This window comes from Perognathus longimembris, chromosome 9 (assembly GCF_023159225.1).
Source record: "Perognathus longimembris pacificus isolate PPM17 chromosome 9, ASM2315922v1, whole genome shotgun sequence".
Lineage (NCBI taxonomy): Eukaryota > Metazoa > Chordata > Mammalia > Rodentia > Heteromyidae > Perognathus > Perognathus longimembris.
Window position 1 is genome coordinate 71711580 of NC_063169.1, and position 20490 is coordinate 71732069.

The window sequence follows — 20490 nt, forward strand, 5'->3', positions numbered from 1 at the left end:
GTCCTCCGTGTCCTCTGTGTCCTCCATGTCCTGATCACTGCGGAGCCGTGTCCTCCGTGTCCTGATCACTGCGGAGCCGTGTCCTCCGTATTCTGATCACTGCGGAGCCGTGTCCTCCGTGTCCTGATCACTGCGGAGCCGTGTCCTCCGTATTCTGATCACTGCGGAGCCGTGTCCTCCGTGTCCTGATCACTGCGGAGCCGTGTCCTCCGTATTCTGATCACTGCAGAGCCGTGTCCTCCGTGTCCTGATCACTGCAGAGCCGTGTCTTCCATGTCCTGATCACTGCGGAGCCGTGTCCTCCGTGTCCTGATCACTGTGGAGCTGTCCTCCGTGTCCTCTGTGTCCTCCGTGTCCTGATCACTGCGGGGCCGTGTCCTCCGTATTCTGATCACTGCAGAGCCGTGTCCTCCGTGTCCTGATCACTGCGGAGCCGTGTCCTCCGTATTCTGATCACTGCGGAGCCATGTCCTCCATGTCCTGATCACTGCAGAGCCGTGTCTTCCATGTCCTGATCACTGTGGAGCCGTGTCCTCCGTATCCTGATCACTGTGGAGCTGTCCTCCGTGTCCTCTGTGTCCTCTGTGTCCTGATCACTGCGGAGCCGTGTCCTCCGTGTCCTGATCACTGCAGAGCTATGTCCTCCGTGTCCTGGTCATGTCCTGATCACTGCAGAGCCGTGTCCACCATGTTCTGATCATATGGAGCCATGTCCTCCATGTCCTGATGACCATGGAGCCTTTTCCTCTGTGTCCTGATCACTGCAGAGGAATGTTTGTGCTCAGTGCACCTCACACTGAGGACCTGAGTAGGAGTTGGGGAACCTCTTGCAGGAGGGGCCCCACCTCACAGTCAAGGGCAGGGAGATAATGCCTATCCCAGCAGGACAGCTCAGCAGAGAGTCCCGCACAGCACAGCGGCAGGCTCTAGCTCAGCTCCCCACCCCCTTCCTGTGCAGAGCAGGAGCCCCTGCAAGCCAAGCTTCCACAAAGCAGGGGGCAAGTAGATACTTTGCACCTACGAAACAACGCCAGGAGAAATGGATGAAGCACAGTGTGAAAGACGTACAGTAAGGTGCATGGAAATGAAATGTTAACAGGTGAAGGGGAAGGTTTCAAGGGCCATTCACGACTCCCAAAACAGGATGAAGCAATCCATTCACCTGCTTGGCCTCCAAAGACTGGACCTGCCTCGGACCAAAGCCAAAACCAACACACTGCTCCTCCCACCGTCCTCTTCAGCAGGGAAACCCGGTACTTACTACCAGCATCCCGTAGACCCTGGAGACGGCGTGACGCAGTCGGGACAGCATGCTGCTCGTGGGGGGGGGAGGGGGAAGCAGTTGGGCCTCACTCCTCTGGAGGGAGAATGTGCACATCCAGGAGCAGGCCTTCCCACGGTGCTTATAAACCCCAGGCCAGCGCTCACCCCGGATCCTGGCAAAGTCAGCCCGGGGCAAGATGCAATCGCCGGAGGCCGGGATGGAGCCAGACCACATTTAGTAACCGACGTATCCAAGCCCGTGGGGTCATGGGCTTAATATAGGCTTGCTCCTTCTCCTGGCCGCGGTGGCGAGTGCGGGAGCACCCTGGCCAGCCTGCGCGTCCACCTGTCTTGAGAGAAGCCCAGACCGGAGAGATCTCCCCACGCAGCATGGGGGAGATGACCACGATCGTCGTTTGTGTGTTTCGGTCTCAATTATGTTGGCAACTTTCGAGCTCTCATTTCCCGGCTCCCTGGCAGGCTCCATCCCGAAGGCAGCTGAGCCACAGAGAATGCAAGTCCTGTCACTGGAGGCCACGGGTGGGCAGGGACGCACGGCCCCTGAGTTCCGGGCCACCCAGGGCCCCTCGATCACCGCCGCCCTCAGATCTCCGGCCACAAGTATCTGAAGCGCGTTCAGACGGTTCCCAGAAATGTCCTACAAAGCATTCATGAAGCATCTCCTCCTCCGGGACACTTCAGTACTTCATGAATCTACCTCGCAGAATAGTAACCAAGCCCGCCTTTCCCACGACAGCCTTTGCATGCACGAAACACGTCCATTGTGTGTTTGTAATTCTCATGTTTCAGCAACTGGTGACACATAATTAGGGCGGCCAAAGTCTCCATGTCAAAACACAAGGTTAGCACCGGCTCTACCTCCATGTCTGTCCCCGTGGGTCACAGCAAGACCAGCACGGACTCCACGCCCTCACACGGGAAAGCTGGCCTGGAGGCTGCAGCTCGCCACCACCGCGCAGAGCAGCTCACCACCGCGTAGAGCAGCTCGCCACCGCGCAGAGCAGCTCGCCACCGCGTAGAGCAGCTCACCACTGCGCAGAGCAGCTCGCCACCACTGCGTAGAGCCGCTTCTGCAGCAGGAGACAGGCCGACATGGCCAGCCTGCAAAAGCAAGGAACCTGGAAGGAAACACAAGTAGACACACCTGACTGCCTCCAGGGAGAGTTCTGAGCCTGGACTGCTCCTCTACGAGGCCCTGGATCAGAGAGGCCTGCAGGGACACGTTCTGGAGGCAGGAAGCAAGGGCCCTGGGAAGGCGGAGGAGAAGCTCTGGAGATGACAGGAAGCGAGGGCCCTGGGAAGGGAGATGACAGGAAGCGAGGGCCCTGGGAAGCCGGAGGAGAAGCTCTGGAGATGACAGGACGCTAGGGGCCTGGGAAGCTCAAGTTTAGGGACAAAGTTATCCAGTGGGACAGAGCCCCCATTCCTTTGGGCGCTGGCGGCCGAGGCCTGCAATCCCAGCTAATCAAGAGGATGGATTCCGAGGATGGCGGCCGGAAGCCCGCCTGGAAGCCAGGTTCACGCGAGGTGTCCTGCGTGAGTATTTCTGTGTCTTGCCCCGGGCTGTGGCCTGGAGCGCCACCGAGCTGCCTGGTGAAGCAAGCCCACCGCTCCCCACAGCCAGCCGCAGCCACGCACCCCCTTCACATGCAGGATGAGGGCGCACAAGGCTTTCTGGGGTTAAAGATGAAGCCCCCAGAGATGCCAGACGACAGCCAGCATCCGCTCAGAGCCTGCGAGGTGGGACACCGGGGAGGAAACGCCCTCGACGCCCCCACTCCAGCCTCACGCTCACCAGCGGCCGCGGCTCCTGCCGGCCACGGGTCCCCAGTGCACACTCCCAGCCTCACGGCCGGGGCTGAGAACTCGCCGTGTCCCCTCACTGGAGATGGAGGGGACACACCAGCACCGACGACAAAGAGGGGAGCACACAGTCCCCTCAGAACCACAGTCACGGGAGGTAGCAGATGCTTCTACCGCTCCTGACAGGCTGAGGGGCGGCGTCACCCAGACACGGCAGCCCCGCAGCAATCCACAGCCGCCCGGCCCGCCTGCTGCGGGGGAGCGGAGGACGGGGCTGTCCACAGACCAGCGCACAAGACGACCTCCCGAAACGGGCGTCGGGCGCGGAGCGGGAGAACAGCGAGAGGGAGCGAGCCCCGCCCGGCTCGACGCCTCCCTCGCCTCCCCAGAGCTCCCGCTCACTAAACGAAATAATCGAGAGAAACACCAAGACCGACCAAGAGCACACGTAATTAACAAGGGCGGGTCTCCCCGTGGTGGACGGGGCACACCGCGGCCGTGTGTGTCTACAGGACCGCGTCCCCACCGCGTCCCCACCGCGGTCCCGGAGCGGGGGCCCCCCCCCCCCTGGCAGCCACGTCCAAGCCAGGACTTCCCACGGGGAGACGACAGGGGACGGCCAAGCCTCCCTCTGCTCAGTGACGCCCGGTGAGGTCTGATGTGTGTGTGCTGCGTGTGTGCGTGCGAGCAGGCGTGCTAAGTGCGTGCTCCGTCACTCGGCTGAACCCCACCCTGGGTGGGTGCTTTCGACTCTCCAGGGTGGAGTCACGGACATCCGTGCAGCGCATTGCTCGAGGCAGATCCGCCGGTGTGGCCAGGTGTTCTAGAAGCATCGTCCCAGTGTAAAGAGCAGACCCCACCCGCCGGCCCGCGGGGTCAAGCGAGTCCTCGGGGGGCCCCGTGCGGGCTGCACTGGGTCTGCAGGGACGGCTCCACAGCAGGGCCTCGCTAGGCTGAGGGGAGGGAGGCGGAACCGGCCTCCCCCGAGGCCCACCGAGACTCACCTCGTCCTGACATCGCTCCACTAGGATGTGGCTCACAACGATCCGCTCGCGTGGCCCAGCCGCATAGACAGATGTAACGGGAGGCTCCCGGAGGGCTCAGCCTGCTGGCTGGGCAGCTCTACAGACACGAGTCCTAGGTCTAGCAGGGAAACTCGCTTTTGCAAAATAATAACAGCAGAAGTATCCAGAAGCCCTCATCCAACCAATCCTCAGCGTTAGACCACTCACTGACACACTCAGACGCCCTCGGGAGCAACGTCACCCCGCCGGCCGCGAGGCGGGGGGAAGCAGCGCCCGTTGGGCCGTGGACGGAGCCCTTTGCTCCTCCCACCCGTGGGGAAGCCCCGCCTCCCTCCCGGACCACGCCCTGCCGGAGCCCTCCTCCTTCCCTCACACCCCGCGGTCCACTTAGTTTTCACTTTTTAACGTCAAAGCTGCCACTCGCACCACGGACACAACGCATGAACACACTGCCTTTTGTACAAACATGGAGACTCATGAGCCACGGCGGGTGTGGCCGGCCTGGGCGAGGGGTGCCCGCTGCCCTCTGGGGGACCCCCCTCCCGTCTCCTACAGCATCATGCAGTGTGTGTGAGTAATTCACACGTCACGAGACGTGGCCTTGGAAGCCTCCCAATTTGCTCGACGGTTAAAAGCGGAGGGCTGGGAGGAAGGAGAAGCCCCGGCCACCTCCGGCGTCCTCGTGGGGCCGAGGGAGGGCCGACTCCCACGCGCTGACTGGAGCCCTGCGCAGCCCCGCGGCCCGGCGGGCCCGGCTCCGTTGCCCCTCACGACCCCAGCTTTCTTGGAAGACACACAATCGCTGTTTCAAAGAACACTGGACACGGAATCCGGAAAGCTGAACACGCAGCACGGGTGCTTCCCAACCACCCCGAGTGCCATTCACCGGGCTACGCCCAGCGGGCCGGCGTTGCTTCAGCTCACGAGGCAGAGCCATCATTGCACAACTAACGGCTCGTGGTTCCCCCTAGAATGTCAGAGTTTCAGCGCGACTGCGTCGCTCTCCACCTGCAGACGCGTATCCCAGTGTGCCTTGCCAGACTCTGGGCAGCACAAGACAACCGGAGGAAAGCGAGAGAGACTCCTCGCCGCGACCCACGCCGGCCCAGGGGGAGACGAGCCCACGCGCGCCTCTTACCTCCGAGGACTCGGCTGGCTGAGTCTCCACTGGGGTCTGGTCCCCCTTGCCCTGCGGAGGCAGAGAGAGAAGAGGCTGTGTGAGTCTCCGGGGGGCACCCGGGCCGCAGACCTCCGACGAGACGCGGCCGTGGGCACCCACCGCGCCTGCGCGCTTCTTGCTTCGGAACATGAGTCTCCACATGGCTCCAGCCGGCCCGCGCCCTTAGAGGAGACCCGGAGAAGGGAACTGGCGACTCCTGTGCAACTCGTAGAACCCCACGAGGGGAAGTGTGCCCATCCCCTATCTCAGACTCCAACGGACCAATGTCACGGTGTCAGCTGGGGGCCGCAGCGCACACCCAGCGGGGTGCACCGCCCCCACCGGCAGCGCCCCGCGGCGCCTGGGACTGCCGAAGCCACTTGAACCCCCGGGCGTAGCCTTAACTGCAACCTGCAAGCTTGCACTCGGTGGAAATGCCAGTCATGCTTAGTCATCAAGGCCCCCCACAGAGGGCCCGCACCGCCCGGACTCCCCGTGTGATCCCCAGCTCCCCTGGCCCACCAGGGTTTGGAGGCAAGCTGGAGACTGTCCCCGGCCCTGCGCTGTGAGACCCGAGGGGCAGAGCCCCCCCCCTCCGTCCCTGCCTTCGGACACCCGATATTCCGGCTCACAGTGGCTGTGTGTCTGCGTGGTCCAGGGCTTCCCCCCACCGCGTCTTCCCTGCGCTCCTTGGCTCGGACCCACCAATGAAAAAGAAAAACGCTCACTTCAAACTCATCTCCCGCGTTCCCCACCAGCAGCCCTCATTCAAAGGCCAGCGGCAGAGGGTGGGGGCGACCGTCGGAATGGAAAGAGACAGTCGAGGGGGATCCAGGGCTTGGGGGCCGCCCTGGACTGCCACAGGTCACCGACACCACACACTTCGGGGTGTGTCCTCCCAGTAGGAGGCCATTACCCCAACCGCTGACCCTCTGTACAGGCCCGGCACCCTGGGCTTTACCATCGCCCGCGTCCCACACGGTGGGTGGGTCTGGCCAGTGGCTCTCCTCCCCAGGAACAGTTAGCAGCTGTATGTCTCCCTCTGGGCACAGAATCCTGGCCCCGGAGCCCCGGGGTGCAAAGGAACCTATGCGATACTGAAACACATGTTCCCAGGAGAGACCACAAATGCTTCTAGAAACATTCCCACAGGACCGAAGAGTCCATCCTGTAGCCAGCAGCATCCGAACTTTATTTTATTTATGTGCTACAGTCTTGGGGCTTGAGCTCTGGGCTTGGATGCTGTCCCTAAGCTTTGGTGCTCAAGGCTAGAGCTCTACTACTTGAGCCTCAGTTCCACTTCAAGCTTTTTGTGGTTTATTGGAGCTAGGAATCTCCTAGACTTTCCTATCTGGCCTGGCTTTGAACTGCAGTCCTCAGATCTCAGCCTCCTGAGTAGCTAAGATTACAGGCGTGATTCACCGCACCCGGCTTTGCACTTTATTTTCCATAAAGTGTGCATACACTATTTTATATAATTGGGCCATGTAATCCATTTCAAGATTCCGTCCTTTTGAACTTGCTTGGAGATTAGCAAATGGTTCGTTTTAACTGATGGGTTTGCTGGAAGTTTGGGGGTCATCATGGATTCTTAAGTGCCCTCGATGGTTCTGAGCCCCACTTCGGGCCTCACCCCAAGATGCAAAGGATCCATCACGCCATCTCCACCCTGTGCCGCTAGGTGTCAGCAGAGGCCACCAGACAGCCCGCAGTTGAAAGCTGGAAATCTGTTCTTAACCATGAAAGGCAAGCTTGCATTTCCTTTATGGCTAAGGATATATTTCCAAATATTTATTGCCCACTTGTACGTAGCTTTTTGAGAACTTTATGTTTAAGGTATCGATTGTGGGTTTTTTTTTTTATGCTCAGTGTTGTGGTTTTGGTTTTAACTCTGCGTATCCTGGATTTTAATCCCATCGATACGTAGCTGGCGAGGACTTCTCTGTGTTCTGTGGGTTGTCTCTTTACTCTGGTGAATGTCCCCGTGCCGTGCAGAGCTCACAGTAGCTGAGCCACGGAGTCAGCCCAGGGGGCCCTCAGCAATGGGCAGATCAGGAAAAATGTATATAATATAAATCATACAGTCACGCAGGAGAACGAAAGGAGTTCATTTACAGACTACAGCTGGAACTTGGGGTCATCTCTTAAGTGACATAAGCCGGGTCAGAAAGACATCACGTTTTCTCATGGGCAGAATCTAGATTTAGAAGGCATGCAAGCAGGGGAACAAATGAAGTATAGTGTAAAAATGTCACAACAAAACCCACTGTTCTGTAACATTGATGATAAAATGGACATTCTCTAACCCACGAGCCGCCGAAGTTACTTTGCTTGCCCAGGGAAAGGCACGTTCGTGTATTTTTGAAGGGTGATGGACGGCGGGTTGTCAAATGGCCACGGTGATTAGATTTCCTGTAAACACCGAGGAATGAATGACGCAAGGGTTTCATTTCAAATCCCCGCGTTGGTTAAGTGCCTGGGGACACGGCCCGGTCACTGGAGAAAGGAGCGTCTTCTGGAGTCAGGGGAGACGAAGCCCGCGGCTCCGCCCGAGGAGCCAAGTTCGAGCTGTCTCCATTTACACAACACTTAGAAAACTGAGCTTCTACGCCAGCACTGGCGGCTCGGCGGGGGATGAGAGGAGCCGGAGTGAGAGCCGGGGGTGCCACACTCGCGTGTGAGAGCTGTGCACCGCGTGTGAGAGCCGGGGGTGCCACACTCGCGTGTGAGAGCCGTGCACCGCATGTGAGAGCCGTGGGTGCCACACTCGCGTGTGAGAACCACGCACCGTGTGTGAGAGCCGTGTGTGCCACACTCGTGTGTGAGAGCCGTGCACCGCGTGAGAGCCGTGGGTGCCACACTCGCGTGTGAGAGCCGTGCACCGCGTGAGAGCCGTGGGTGCCACACTCGCGTGTGAGAGCCGTGCACCGCGTGTGAGAGCCGGGGGTGCCACACTCGCGTGTGAGAGCCGTGCACCGCGTGAGAGCCGTGCACCGCGTGTGAGAGCCGTGGGTGCCACACTCGCGTGTGAGAGCCGTGCACCGCGTGAGAGCCGGGGGTGCCACACTCGCGTGTGAGAGCCGTGCACCGCGTGTGAGAGCCGGGGGTGCCACACTCGCGTGTGAGAGCCGTGCACCGCGTGAGAGCCGGGGGTGCCACACTCACGTGTGAGAGCTGTGCACCGCGTGAGAGCCGTGGGTGCCACACTCGCGTGTGAGAGCCGTGCACCGCGTGAGAGCCGGGGGTACCACACTCGCGTGTGAGAGCCGTGCACCGCGTGTGAGAGCCGGGGGTGCCACACTCGCGTGTGAGAGCCGTGCACCGCGTGAGAGCCGTGGGTGCCACACTCGCGTGTGAGAGCCGTGCACCGCGTGAGAGCCGTGGGTGCCACACTCGCGTGTGAGAGCCGTGCACTGCGTGAGAGCTGTGGGTGCCACACTCGCGTGTGAGAGCTGTGCACCGCGCTCACGGGGAGTCCGCGGCGGGCGTGCCGGCCGCGTTGGCAGCTGCTCAGCGACGGTGCGGCGGCTTCTAACTCTGAGCCCGTGGGAACGTTCAGCTCCGTGGGTTCTTTCAGCTCCGTGGGTTTCCCACGCTGCCAGGGGTCGAGAGAGCCCGGTCCTGTCGCCGACTTCATTTCCGACAGGCGGACAATAGCCGTGCATGGCCGGGGGGCGACGGGCTCAGAGTGACAGAGAGGCCCAGTCACACCACACGCTGGACGTGGCGCGGAGGCAGCCTGCAGCGCGCCACGAATGCGGAAAACACCACGCTGGACGTGGCACGGAGGCAGCGAGCCACAAACACGGAAAACACCACGCTGGACGTGGCGCGGAGGCAGCCTGCAGCGCGCCACGAACGCGGAAAACACCACGCTGGACGTGCACAGAGGCAGCGCGCCACGAACGCGGAAAACACCACGCTGGACGTGGCGCGGAGGCAGCGAGCCACGAACGCGGAAAACACCACGCTGGACGTGGCACGGAGGCAGCCTGCAGCGAGCCACGAACGCGGAAAACACCACGCTGGACGTGGCACGGAGGCAGCCTGCAGCGAGCCACGAACGCGGAAAACACCACGCTGGACGTGGCACGGAGGCAGCCTGCAGCGTGCCACGAACGCGGAAAACCTCCCGGGAGGAAGAGATGCTGCTCCCCAGGCTGACCGTCGGATCGGAGTCAAATGGTCAGTGTTCAACGACAATGTTCACACGGCATACGGAGAGAAGTACGGTCACTTGTAAGGAAAATGACTAACAAGAAACCCACCGGGAAGGACACCTGCTGGAAGGAGCTTAGTCACTCGCTTTGTCTTCCGGCGGTCCTGGAGATTGAAGGCGGGGCCTGTGCTTGCTAAGGCTCGCTGTCGCGTGGGCCACGCCTCCAGTTCTTCTTAGCTGGGGGTCTCCTGTGCGGGCTGGAGGCGGCCCGGGCTGCGGTCCTCCTGCCTATGACCTCGGACAGAGCTGGAAGCACAGGTGTGCACTGCCATGCCTGGTTTGCTTGTTCAAACCTAGCCTCACTTCTAGCTCCTGTTGGCCTTGAGCTGCAATTAGACCAAGAGTGTAGAGCGTGAACAGTGATCAGACAAAGCAACCAAAACCGAATCCCGGCACTGTCCCAGAACTAACGTGGAGAAAGCCGTGTGAGCGGCTCATTAGCAACACAGAACGATCAATACACACACCGAAAACTTAAAAGAAGCCACAAGAAGGCTGAAAAGTACAGTCACTCAAATGGAAAAGTAAATCACCAATGTTCTCATGGGCAGATTTGAGAAAGTGAAAGAATCAACACATCTGAAGGCAGGAAACAGGAAGAGGAAGAAAAAGTATGGGAGAAAATGTTATGGGGGGGGGTGACTAAAGAACTCAAGGGACATGGTCGATCACAGCGCATGTGCCGTAGGGGTGAGGGAGCAGAGACAGAGACAGAGAGAGAGAGAGAGAGAGAGAGGAGAGCACTTGATGAGCTAAGGGCTGAACACGCCCACGCCCCGTGAAGGCATGAGTGTGAACATCCACGCAGCAGCTCGTAGTGGACGCATTCTAAACCAACCGTAGGAAGTGCTCAGAAAGCAGCTGGCTATTGTCTTAACAAACAACTCAAAGAAAACCAGCCATGGATCCTACATCTAGCCAAACTGCATTTCAAAATGGAGTCAGAAGTGAAGAAATGCCCAGCTACAACCTGAGGTCATCGTCACTACCATTCCTGCCTTGCAGCATTGCTGGGGGGGGGGGGGGGGGAGTGTCCCCTGAAGGTTGAAACAAAACAGGAGAACCCTAGAAAGAAACGCAGATCTTAGCAACGCGAGGTCACCGGGGCCAGAGGGCGCCGCCCCGCCGCCTGTTGGTCTTGGTGATTGAGGGTCGTCGGGTGACAAAGGTGGAAACGTACTCGGAACCGAGAAGAGGGGAGGGCGCCGCGAACCACAAAAGAGGAAGCGGACCGTGGGGGACGCGGGGAGACAGGAGGAGGACGGAGAGAGTCAGGTCTGCGCGGCCCCAGGTGGGTGCACGGAGGCCGAAAGCTCCGCCCCGGGTAGACAGGCTGACCCAGAAATAAAGAGCTCTGAGCCAATGGTTCACTGGGGGGGAGGGGAGGGGGAGGAGGGCCGGGCTTGAATCCAGCTGCTCCTCCGCTCCTTTCTGGGCGGGCCGCCCCCAGGACACGGAGACCCCAATCTGCCCCCCTCAGGTTCCACGTCGCAGTGGGACGGCAGCGTCTCTCCCTCGAGACGGAATCGCACAGACTGGCGTCCCGGGCTGGTCTGGAACCGCGGGGCTCCCGACTGCGCACAGCCGGGTGGACAGGAGGCTGGGTGACGAGGTGACGGGCCCGCCCCACGGGGAGTCCCACCCCCGGACGCGTGTGCGGCCTGCGCGAGCCAAAACAACCGCGACGGGAAAGGGTCAGGAACCCTCCCCGCAGGGCGGAGGCCGGGACTCGGGAACCCTCCCCGCAGGGCGGAGGCCGGGACTCGGGAACCCTCCCCGCAGGGCGGAGGCCGGGACTCGGGAACCCTCCCCGCAGGGCGGAGGCCGGGACTCGGGAACCCTCCCCGCAGGGCGGAGGCCGGGACTCGGGAACCCTCCCCGCAGGGCGGAGGGCTTCCCGTCCCTTGCATTCCCCCGACTGCTGTGGGGTCCCCGGAGGCCTGGAGGGTCCCCGCCGCGAGCCACCCCCCCCCCCCCGGAGGCGGCCTGCCACGCGCCCCGCTGGGTCCAGCGTGAGGCGGGAGCAGAGTCTTCCTCAGCCCCGCGAGGCCTCGATGCCTGCCGCCCTGGGTGAGGCCGCAGGATCCAAGCGCGCTGCGCTTGCCTTACGGACGCCCCAGCAGCCAAGCTCACGCCGAGAGCACGCGCCCCCTACCGTCACCGGAGCGTTTGCCTGTGACCTACGACCTCAGGCGTCACCGGCCCGGTGTGCGGGAGGAAAGCTCCGCCCCTTCCCGCCCCGTCGTCCTCAGATCCCCCGGCACGGGGACCCCCCCCCCCCCCGCGAAGGAGAGCTGCCCTGTGCCTGAGACCCATGGCTGCCAACGGCCCCGGGAGAACGAGGTTCCCGAGGGGCGGGCGGCCCGTGAGCCGGAGAGAAGACTTTCAGGACCACGGCCAGAGATGGCACATCCGTGAGATTTTCATCTGTACCTCCTCCCGCTGACAAATAAAAGGCAAGGAAGCTGAATGGAGCTCGCACATGACATGAAATGTTCTAGACGCATCTACAAACGCGCGGCTATAGCAGAGCATTCAGAGTTAGGAAATAATGTGCTGGTGTTGATCCTTCTGAATATGACAAAAAATGTCAGCAGGTATGGTAGCATAGGCACACTTACAATTCAAGCTGCTCAGTAGGGATTCTACTCAGGAGAAGGAAGATAGCCGCAAGACCCTGCTTCAAAAGCAAATGCAAACAAAAAGTCTGGAGGCGTAGCTCAAGTGGTAGAGCACTTCTCTAGCAAGCATAAAGCCATGGATCCAACCCAGTAGCACACAGACACACGGACGGACACACACACACACACTTACACACACAAGTCTAATAACTACACTTCAACTTCTAAAAGAGGAATGTTGGTATTAGTTACTCAGGTGCTTCCCCTAAGATGTTAAAAATAAGGACAGAACCGGATGTCAGAGGCTCACACCTGTAACCCCCGCTATTCGCGAGGCTGAGAACCGTGGATCATGGTTCAAAGCCAGCCTAGGTGGGAAAGCCTGTGAAACTCTCATCCAACAAAGTGGCCCGGAGTGGAACGCTAGCTAGCCTTGAGCACAGTTCTAGGACAGCTTCCAGGCTCTGAGTTCGAGCCCTAGGACCGGCACCAAAAATGAAACGAAATGAAATGCAGTGAGGTGAGTCTAGACCTGCCCCACAACCTCGGGTGAGGACGGCCTCCCACGGGCAGGGCCCTGCCGTGCCCCCACGACACAGGCCACGCTGCCAGGCCCCGCGAGGCCCGCTTTCCCGAGCATCCCTCTCACCTACAGAGTTACCAATCTCTGCTGGGGACTGGCCGCCATGCGTTCCCATGAGCGGCTCTTGGTGAGAGATTAAAAACGACTGGGTTCGGTTTCTAAAGAGCTTCCTGTGTGTTACTGTGGGAGAACTGGGCAGAGTCCAGTGGTCTCTTAGGCACAAATCATCCTGTGGCCAGTGGGAAGAACTCCAACTTTAAAATGGATGGATTCGCCCACACGCTCCACTCCTAAGACGGGAGGCTGTCTCAAACCTGGCAAGGGCAGAAAACCAAGACACTTTCCGCACCATCCACCTCCCCTCTAGGTTGCACCTCACAGGGTGTAAACCCACAGGAAGGCTCAGAAAGGGCAAGGATCGCCCGGAGCTCTGCCTCCGCCTTGCCGATGGCTACAGGTTTCACCCATCTCTTTTGTTGTCCTGTGTGCTATTTCGTGCACCGTTTTCTGACCAACCCATCTGAAAGGAACTTGCGGACACCTTGATGGCCTCCGGGCTTGGTCTCTCAGCTCATCAGCATCGCGAGGCCCCTCAAATTCAAAACGATCCCATCAAGAGCACAAAACTCGCAGTCTGCATTCCAGTCTCTCCAGTTGTCTCTGGAACACTGTCACTGTACAGCAGAACTCCAGGTCAGATCACGGCTTGCATGTGTGACCCACGACCGTCACGTTTCGTCTCAGACACAGACCCCCGGCTTCTCCTCTTAGGCAGTGCGAGGGAGGGCTGGCCGCATCCTGAATCTTTCCGCCTGTCTCCCCGTGGTACAGTGAGAACAGTCTGGGCCAGAAGAGTTTGTCAGTGATGTGCATTCCTTCTGAACCGCAGTAGGGGGCAGTGCTGAGGCCGTATTGATCCACAGATGAAGGTGCTGTGGGGGGCTGGGGGAGGGGCTTTGAGGAGGCCCCCGTGACGAGGCGCTGTGTGAGCCCTGACACAGCTCCTGTCCACGGCCGGATGGCCCAGGTCCACAGCTCCTGTCCACGGCCCGATGGCCCAGGTCCACAGCTCCTGTCCACGCCCCGATGGCCCAGGTCCACAGCTCCTGTCCACGGCCCGATGGCCCAGGTCCACAGCTCCTGTCCACGCCCCGATGGCCCAGGTCCACAGCTCCTGTCCACGCCCGATGGCCCAGGTCCACAAGCTCCTGTCCACGCCCGATGGCCCAGGTCCACAGCTCCTGTCCACGGCCCGATGGTCCACAGCTCCTGTCCACGCCCGATGGCCCAGGTCCACAGCTCCTGTCCACGCCCGATGGCCCAGGTCCACAGCTCCTGTCCACGCCCGATGGCCCAGGTCCACAGCTCCTGTCCACGCCCGATGGCCCAGGTCCACAGCTCCTGTCCACGCCCGATGGCCCAGGTCCACAGCTCCTGTCCACGCCCGATGGCCCAGGTCCACAGCTCCTGTCCACGCCCCGATGGCCCAGGTCCACAAGCTCCTGTCCACGCCCGATGGCCCAGGTCCACAGCTCCTGTCCACGCCCCGATGGCCCAGGTCCACAGCTCCTGTCCACGCCCCGATGGCCCAGGTCCACAAGCTCCTGTCCACGCCCGATGGCCCAGGTCCACAGCTCCTGTCCATTGTCTCATGGTCCACAAACTCCTGTCCACGGCCCCATGGTCCACAAGCTCCTGTCTGTCACTCAGCGGCCCAGGTCCACAAGCCCCTGTCCACGACTCCTGCCCTTCTCCCGTGGGGCCTACGCATGCGGCCGCACAAAGCCCCACGTCTCGTTGCCTGCCTACTTCCACTCCCCTCCTTGTGGATCGCCCCACGTGTCACCAGCATCCGGTCCCGTGTGCCTGGCCACCTCCTCCTCCCCGCCACCCCCGCCCGGGCCTCCGTGTCTGAGAGCTCTTCCTGAGGGCCCCCCGCCTCCCCGCAGGAGGGGTCCCCGCAGCCCCCGCTCAGCCCCGGCTCGGTCACCGGAGTGCCCGGGAAGCAGGGGGGAGGGGAAGGGCCGGGCCTCGGGAGCAGCGGTGAGGGGCCTGGCCAGAAGACGCTCAGCCCCCGGCCGGCCGCACGGGATCCCAAGCACGCGGTCACGACTCTGCGTGATTGCGGGGGGCGGGGGGAGCCGGCCCCGCGCGGGGGGGGGGGGGGTGGTCCAGACACTGCCGGCTGAGCTGGCTCCTAACTTGCAGATATTTACCTCCCATAGCAAAGCGCTTTCCACGCCATACTGGCTGTAGGAAGCAGTGCTCATTAAATTTAAACTGCACTTGCCCTAAGAGTACATTGTCCTCCTTCCAAACGGTAATTAGCCCACAAATGACCTCAGTGATGTTCATTAACTGTATTAGCCAATTCCTATGTAAAAACTGTAGTCTTGCTAGGTCAGGAATGCTATTCGCAATCCCTCCTCCTGACCTAAGTGTTGTGCAACTGGAAGTCACTAAGATCTGCTTACAGATGAATTCACAAACGCAGCACAAATTAACACCTTATCCAGGAAGCAAAGATGACAGGAATTAGTGAGGGGTGGCTGGCTGGGGTATGCGGACACTGATTCAGAGGGACTGTACTTGTGCTCAGAAGTCAGCAAAATTGGGCCAGGAGGCTAAATGCACCCATTAAAAGAAAACACTAGGGCAGGAGCCACGGTTCAGCGGCAGAGCACCTGCCTGGCAAGTACTAGGCTCTGAGTTCAAGCCACTTCTCCAGTGTCTACAGACAGCTTTGGTTGCCACAGCCATGGGATGCCAGGGACACTGACAGAGTTGCCTGACAGGGACGGCTCGGACAGGAAGTACTGAGGCATAACTCGACCTGTGCCCAGACTCCTTCACCAGGAGTCCACCACCACCGCCAGGTCCATGAGGACAGGGTGCGATCTGGGGGCTGGAGCCGTGGCTCAATTGGTAGAACACTAGTCAGTGAGTGAAAGAGTCAGGTACTGAGTGAGTCCCTGTCTTGAACCAGAAACAGAGAGGGAGGGAGGGAGGGAGGGAGGGAGGGAGGGAGGGAGGGAGGGGAGGGAGGGAGGGAGGGAGGGAGGGAGGGAGGGAGGGAGGGAGGGAGGGAGAGAATTAGTTACTCCACAAAGAGAAAATGTGCCTGGCAAAGCTTTGTTTGGACCTCCATTAGGGGTGGGATGGCTGCCGTACTTGGCCGATTACATCCTCTTTGCTGCCTCAGTGTCACCACCTCCCCCCCAAAAAGGAGGGGAAACAAGACCTCCCCCACTTCCAGGGCCCAGGAGAACTCGGGAGGATGAAGGCCAGCGACACACTGAAAGGTTCTTCCTTGCACTAAGCCATCTGCTTCCTCGAGGCTCCAAGGCGGAAGCCCACAGACCTGGCTGACCTCAGGCTCCCGCCCCCCCCGCACCCCGAAGCCCTGTGGTGGGCCCACAAGGGGCGGCCCAATGTGGAGACGGGCTTCCCGACAGATGACCTCCGCAGCTTCTTCCTCGAGAGCCCGCCTTCGGGTAGATGACCCACAACATCGAGGGGCTGCAGTCCCTAGTGCTGCCCCCGGGGACAGAGGAGACCCCCGGGGCCTGTGTGTCCACGCTGGAGCGCGAGCAGGGGGACAGCCCACCGGGCTCTCCTCGCAGCCCCCGCCGCAGCCTCCTGACCCGGGCTCCCGGACCACAGGACCCTCCACAACGGTGCCAGCGTCTCAGAGGACGCTGAGCCCACGCTGGCTGAGTGAGCTTTTCACGTTCAGTCAAAGCATCCCGAGCGCCGTGCCATAGCCAATCTGTTGCCAAAGGGGGAAAAAAAAGTATCAGGACGGAAGAGTGCTGCTAATCCCTCTACGTGCCCGTCAGAAACAAACGCCACTCCAGAGAGAAAGAAACGACTCCAAGGACAGATGTCTGCAAACGAAGAGAGTCAGACATCCTGTCTTCTACAGATGCCTGCGAGTAATTTCCATTTCCACATGGAATCGTCTGCTCTGCCAACTCTCACTGAAGACGCACACGTGTCCCTTCATGTCTGCCACGGAAACGCTAATGTTCCCTGGAGCCAAAGTGGTGCCCTCCCCGGGCGAGCTAACACACGGCTAATCCAGAGCTTGCACGCACACACGCACCTCCCTTCTCCCCAAAGTCACTGTGCTTACACTACCTTTTCCTAGACTCTGTAAGGACTGAAATGTTTCTGGTCTGCTGGACAGAAAAGAGGAAACACAATCCAGACAGACTGGCCCTCCCATTGTGACCACACAGCGGCAGCTCCTGGAGCTGTCACAGCTGGATAAAGCAAAGCCATGCAAGGTAACAGCCGGGAAAGACAACAGGCATGTAAGATGACAGGCATGCAAGGCACGTGATATAATAGCCATGTAAGATAGCAAGCACGCTAAGAAACAGCTATGCAAAATAAAAGACACGTTCGGATAACAGGCATGCAAGCAAGGTAACAGCCGAATGAGATAGATAACAGCCATGCAAGATAACAGCCCTGCAAGATAACAGCCCTGCAAGATAACAGCCATGCAAGATATCAACCATGCAAGGTAACAGCCATGCAAGGTAACAGCCATGCAAGGTAACAGCCATGCAAGGTAACAGCCATGCAAGATATCAGCCATGCAAGATATCAGCCATGCAAGATATCAACCATGCAAGGTAACAGCCATGCAAGGTAACAGCCATGCAAGATATCAACCATGCAAGGTAACAGCCATGCAAGATATCAGCCATGCAAGATATCAGCCATGCAAGATAACAGCCATGCAAGATATCAACCATGCAAGGTAACAGCCATGCAAGGTAACAGCCATGCAAGATATCAGCCATGCAAGATAACAGCCATGCAAGGTAACCGCCATGCAAGATATCAACCATGCAAGATATCAACCATGCAAGATAACAGCCATGCAAGGTAACAGCCATGCAAGATAACAGGTTTCTAAGCCATGTAACAGCCATGTGAGATAATAGCCATGCAAGGTAACAGTCTTGCACGATAATGAGCAGGGCTTGGAGAACACTTTATTAATCTCCTTTCAACTATTAACCACCCCTCTAAGCTACAATTGCATTGCTTTTAATTGCTCTATGAATTCCTAGGCTTCATTATTCATCTTGTCTCATTGCTATTCAAACCAGTTGAGTCTTTTTTCAAGGGGAACAGTGGATCTCTCTCTGGAGCCCAGTGACAGGAGGCAGCGCCGGCTTTATAGGTGGCTGCTGTGGGGCTCAGCCTGATGGAGCCATATTTTACCTGTGCGAGACGTTTAGTCCAGGGCCCTGATAGGGCTCAGGCTGTTTCTCTCCTTCCAGTGCTCTGGGTGTTTCTACCAGTGCCCTGCCTGCTCCCTCCTCACCTCTTCCTGGGCCCCAGCTTGGACCGTGTGCCTGGTTCCGGGTCCCTCCCTGGCTTGGACCGTGTGCCCGGTTCTGGGTCCCTCCCCGGGCCCCAGCTTGGACCGTGTGCCCGGTTCTGGGTCCCTCCCTGGGTCCTGGCTTGGACCGTGTGCCCGGTTCTGGGTCCCACCCCAAGCCCCAGCTTGGACCGTGTGCCCGGCTCCGGGTCCCTCCCTGGCTTGGACCGTGTGCCCAGTTCTGGGTCCCTCCCTGGGTCCTGGCTTGGACCGTGTGCCCGGTTCTGGGTCCCACCCCGAGCCCCAGCTTGGACCGTGTGCCCGGCTCCGGGTCCCTCCCTGGCTTGGACCGTGTGCCCAGTTCTGGGTCCCTCCCTGGGCCCCGGCTTGGACCGTGTGCCCGGCTCCGGGCTCCTCCCCGGGCCCTGGCTTGGACCGTGTGCCCGGCTCCGGGTCCCTCCCTGGGCCCCGGCTTGGACGGTGTGCCCGGCTCCGGGCTCCTCCCCAGGCCCAGGCCGGCGCTGCCTCCTGTTGTCCCGTGAGCTCCGCGGGCAGCTGTCCCTGGCAGCCGGAGCCCCAGGGACCCCCCTGCGGTCCCTCCTCCCCAGTGTTGGCTGGCATCGCCGCTACCCCCTCACCAACACACACTTCCCATTCTGCCATCAAAACAGGCGTGGGGGAGGCGCAGCGCCCAGCAGAGCTTTCACAGGAAGGAAGAGACACAGCCACCCGGTAACGGCCTTCCTACAGCTGCCCAGATCCGACGCGCGCGGGGCTCTGCACACCCTGAGGGCCAAGCACTTGAAAAGGAGAAAGCTCCTCGCCTGCACACCCCTCCCAGTCCAGCAGCGTGGGGGGACCAGAGCTGTCTGGGGAGCCCGGGGCTCTCGCTCGGAGCCGGTGTGACACCGTGCCGGGGGGTGGGGGCGTGGAGGGGGGTGGCTGCCGTCTCCCTAGGGGACGGCCGAGCCTTGGGCACACGGCCTCTCCCTGTCCCCTCCCGTCCTGCCCCCCGCCCCCCGTGCGGAGCTGGCAGGGCTGGGCCCAGGCAGGGCCCCGTGGGCCCCCCCCCCGCCTGCCACGGCCCCCCCCCTGCCTGCCCCGTCCCCCACCCAGCCGGGAAGGCGCCCGCTCCTTGCGTCTCACGGGGCGGCGGGTGGGCAGCGCCCGAGTCCCCCCGCTGCCGTCCAAATGGGTTTCCCAGACAACAGGGCTGCGCGCGCCTCTGGACTCGCGACAAAGTGGCTCCATTAGCACGGAGGGGGAGGCGCCACCCTCCCGCCGGCCACCGCCTGGGGCCCCAGCCCCCCACGGCAGTATCTGGGCCACGAGGCCGGCCGGCGTGGGGCCCCCCGGAAGGCCTAGGCCCCGCTCCACACCCTGACTTCCCAGCGCCCCGCACGCCTCCCAGCATGCCCCTGGGCTCTCCTTCTGCGCCTGTGACCCATCCCTGAGCTGACCCCTCAAGAAGCCGCTCCAGATCTTTCCTTCAGAGTCCTTCCTGCATACGCTGGGTGCAGCCATGACACAAGTCCCCACGGAAGAGAGACGGCAAGTGGGAAATGCTCACTCGCCAGACGGCCCGGGCGTGCTCCCTACTCTAGAAGCGCTCCACGGCAAAGCCACGGGGAACCCCGAAGTGCGTGCTGGGGGGGGGGCAGGAGGACCCACACCCTCTGGGACCGGCCTTCCTGCCCCTTCAACACTACTCGGCATGGCACTGGGCCCACAGGTTACGAACGGAGTGACTTTGAATTATCACGCATATTCAGATATGAGAGGCTTGAAACTTTCTATTCTCAGTTCAGTGGTCAGGAAATTTACTTTTAGCCGGGTGCTGGTGGCTCACGCCTGTCATCCCAGCTACTCAGGAGAATGGGATCTCAGGACCGTGGTTCAAAGCCAGCCGGGGCAGGAAAGTCCCAGAGACGGTTACCTCACGTTAACCACCAGAAAACCGGAAGTGGGGCTGTGGCTCCAAGTGGCCGAGCGCCAGCCCTGAGTGAAAGAGCTCCGGACAGCCGCCAAGCCCTGCGTTCAACGCCACGACCAGCAGCAACAACACGAAGGAATTCCTCTTCCCTGAGCATCAATCCTCAACTAGGGAAGACGTGGCTAAGGCGTCGTGACGCTCAGGTCAAGGAGGCCGCACCAAGGATGACTTGACTCCAGCGAATGTCACCCAGCTCCTGGGAGTATCCGAATGCCATCCCCGCCCCCGAGCCCTGCACGGGGCGTCCCGTGTCACGCGATGCGCCCGGGGCGTGGGGTCTCCAGTCTCACAACCACTATGAACGCACCCGATGTCAACGCCACAGTCCTGCACAAGGCCCTAAAACCAATCCATTCTCCCTGCGTTCAGTAACAATCAGAAACAACAGCAAGGCAAACAACACGACATGATCATTTCTACCATCTCATAGCCCATCTCCTTGACCGCATCCCTGGCATGGGC

At 60.6% G+C, this 20490-nt stretch overlaps 1 protein-coding gene across 1 annotated transcript in view; it reads right to left on the minus strand.

Annotated features, from left to right (window-relative positions):
- LOC125357613 (ribosomal protein S6 kinase alpha-2-like) overlaps positions 1 to 20490 on the minus strand; it is a 73115-nt gene that overhangs the window by 44760 nt on the left and 7865 nt on the right. Inside the window, 1 exon segment of the mRNA XM_048354566.1 lies at positions 5251 to 5301. Coding sequence (XP_048210523.1) covers positions 5251 to 5301 — 51 coding nt within the window.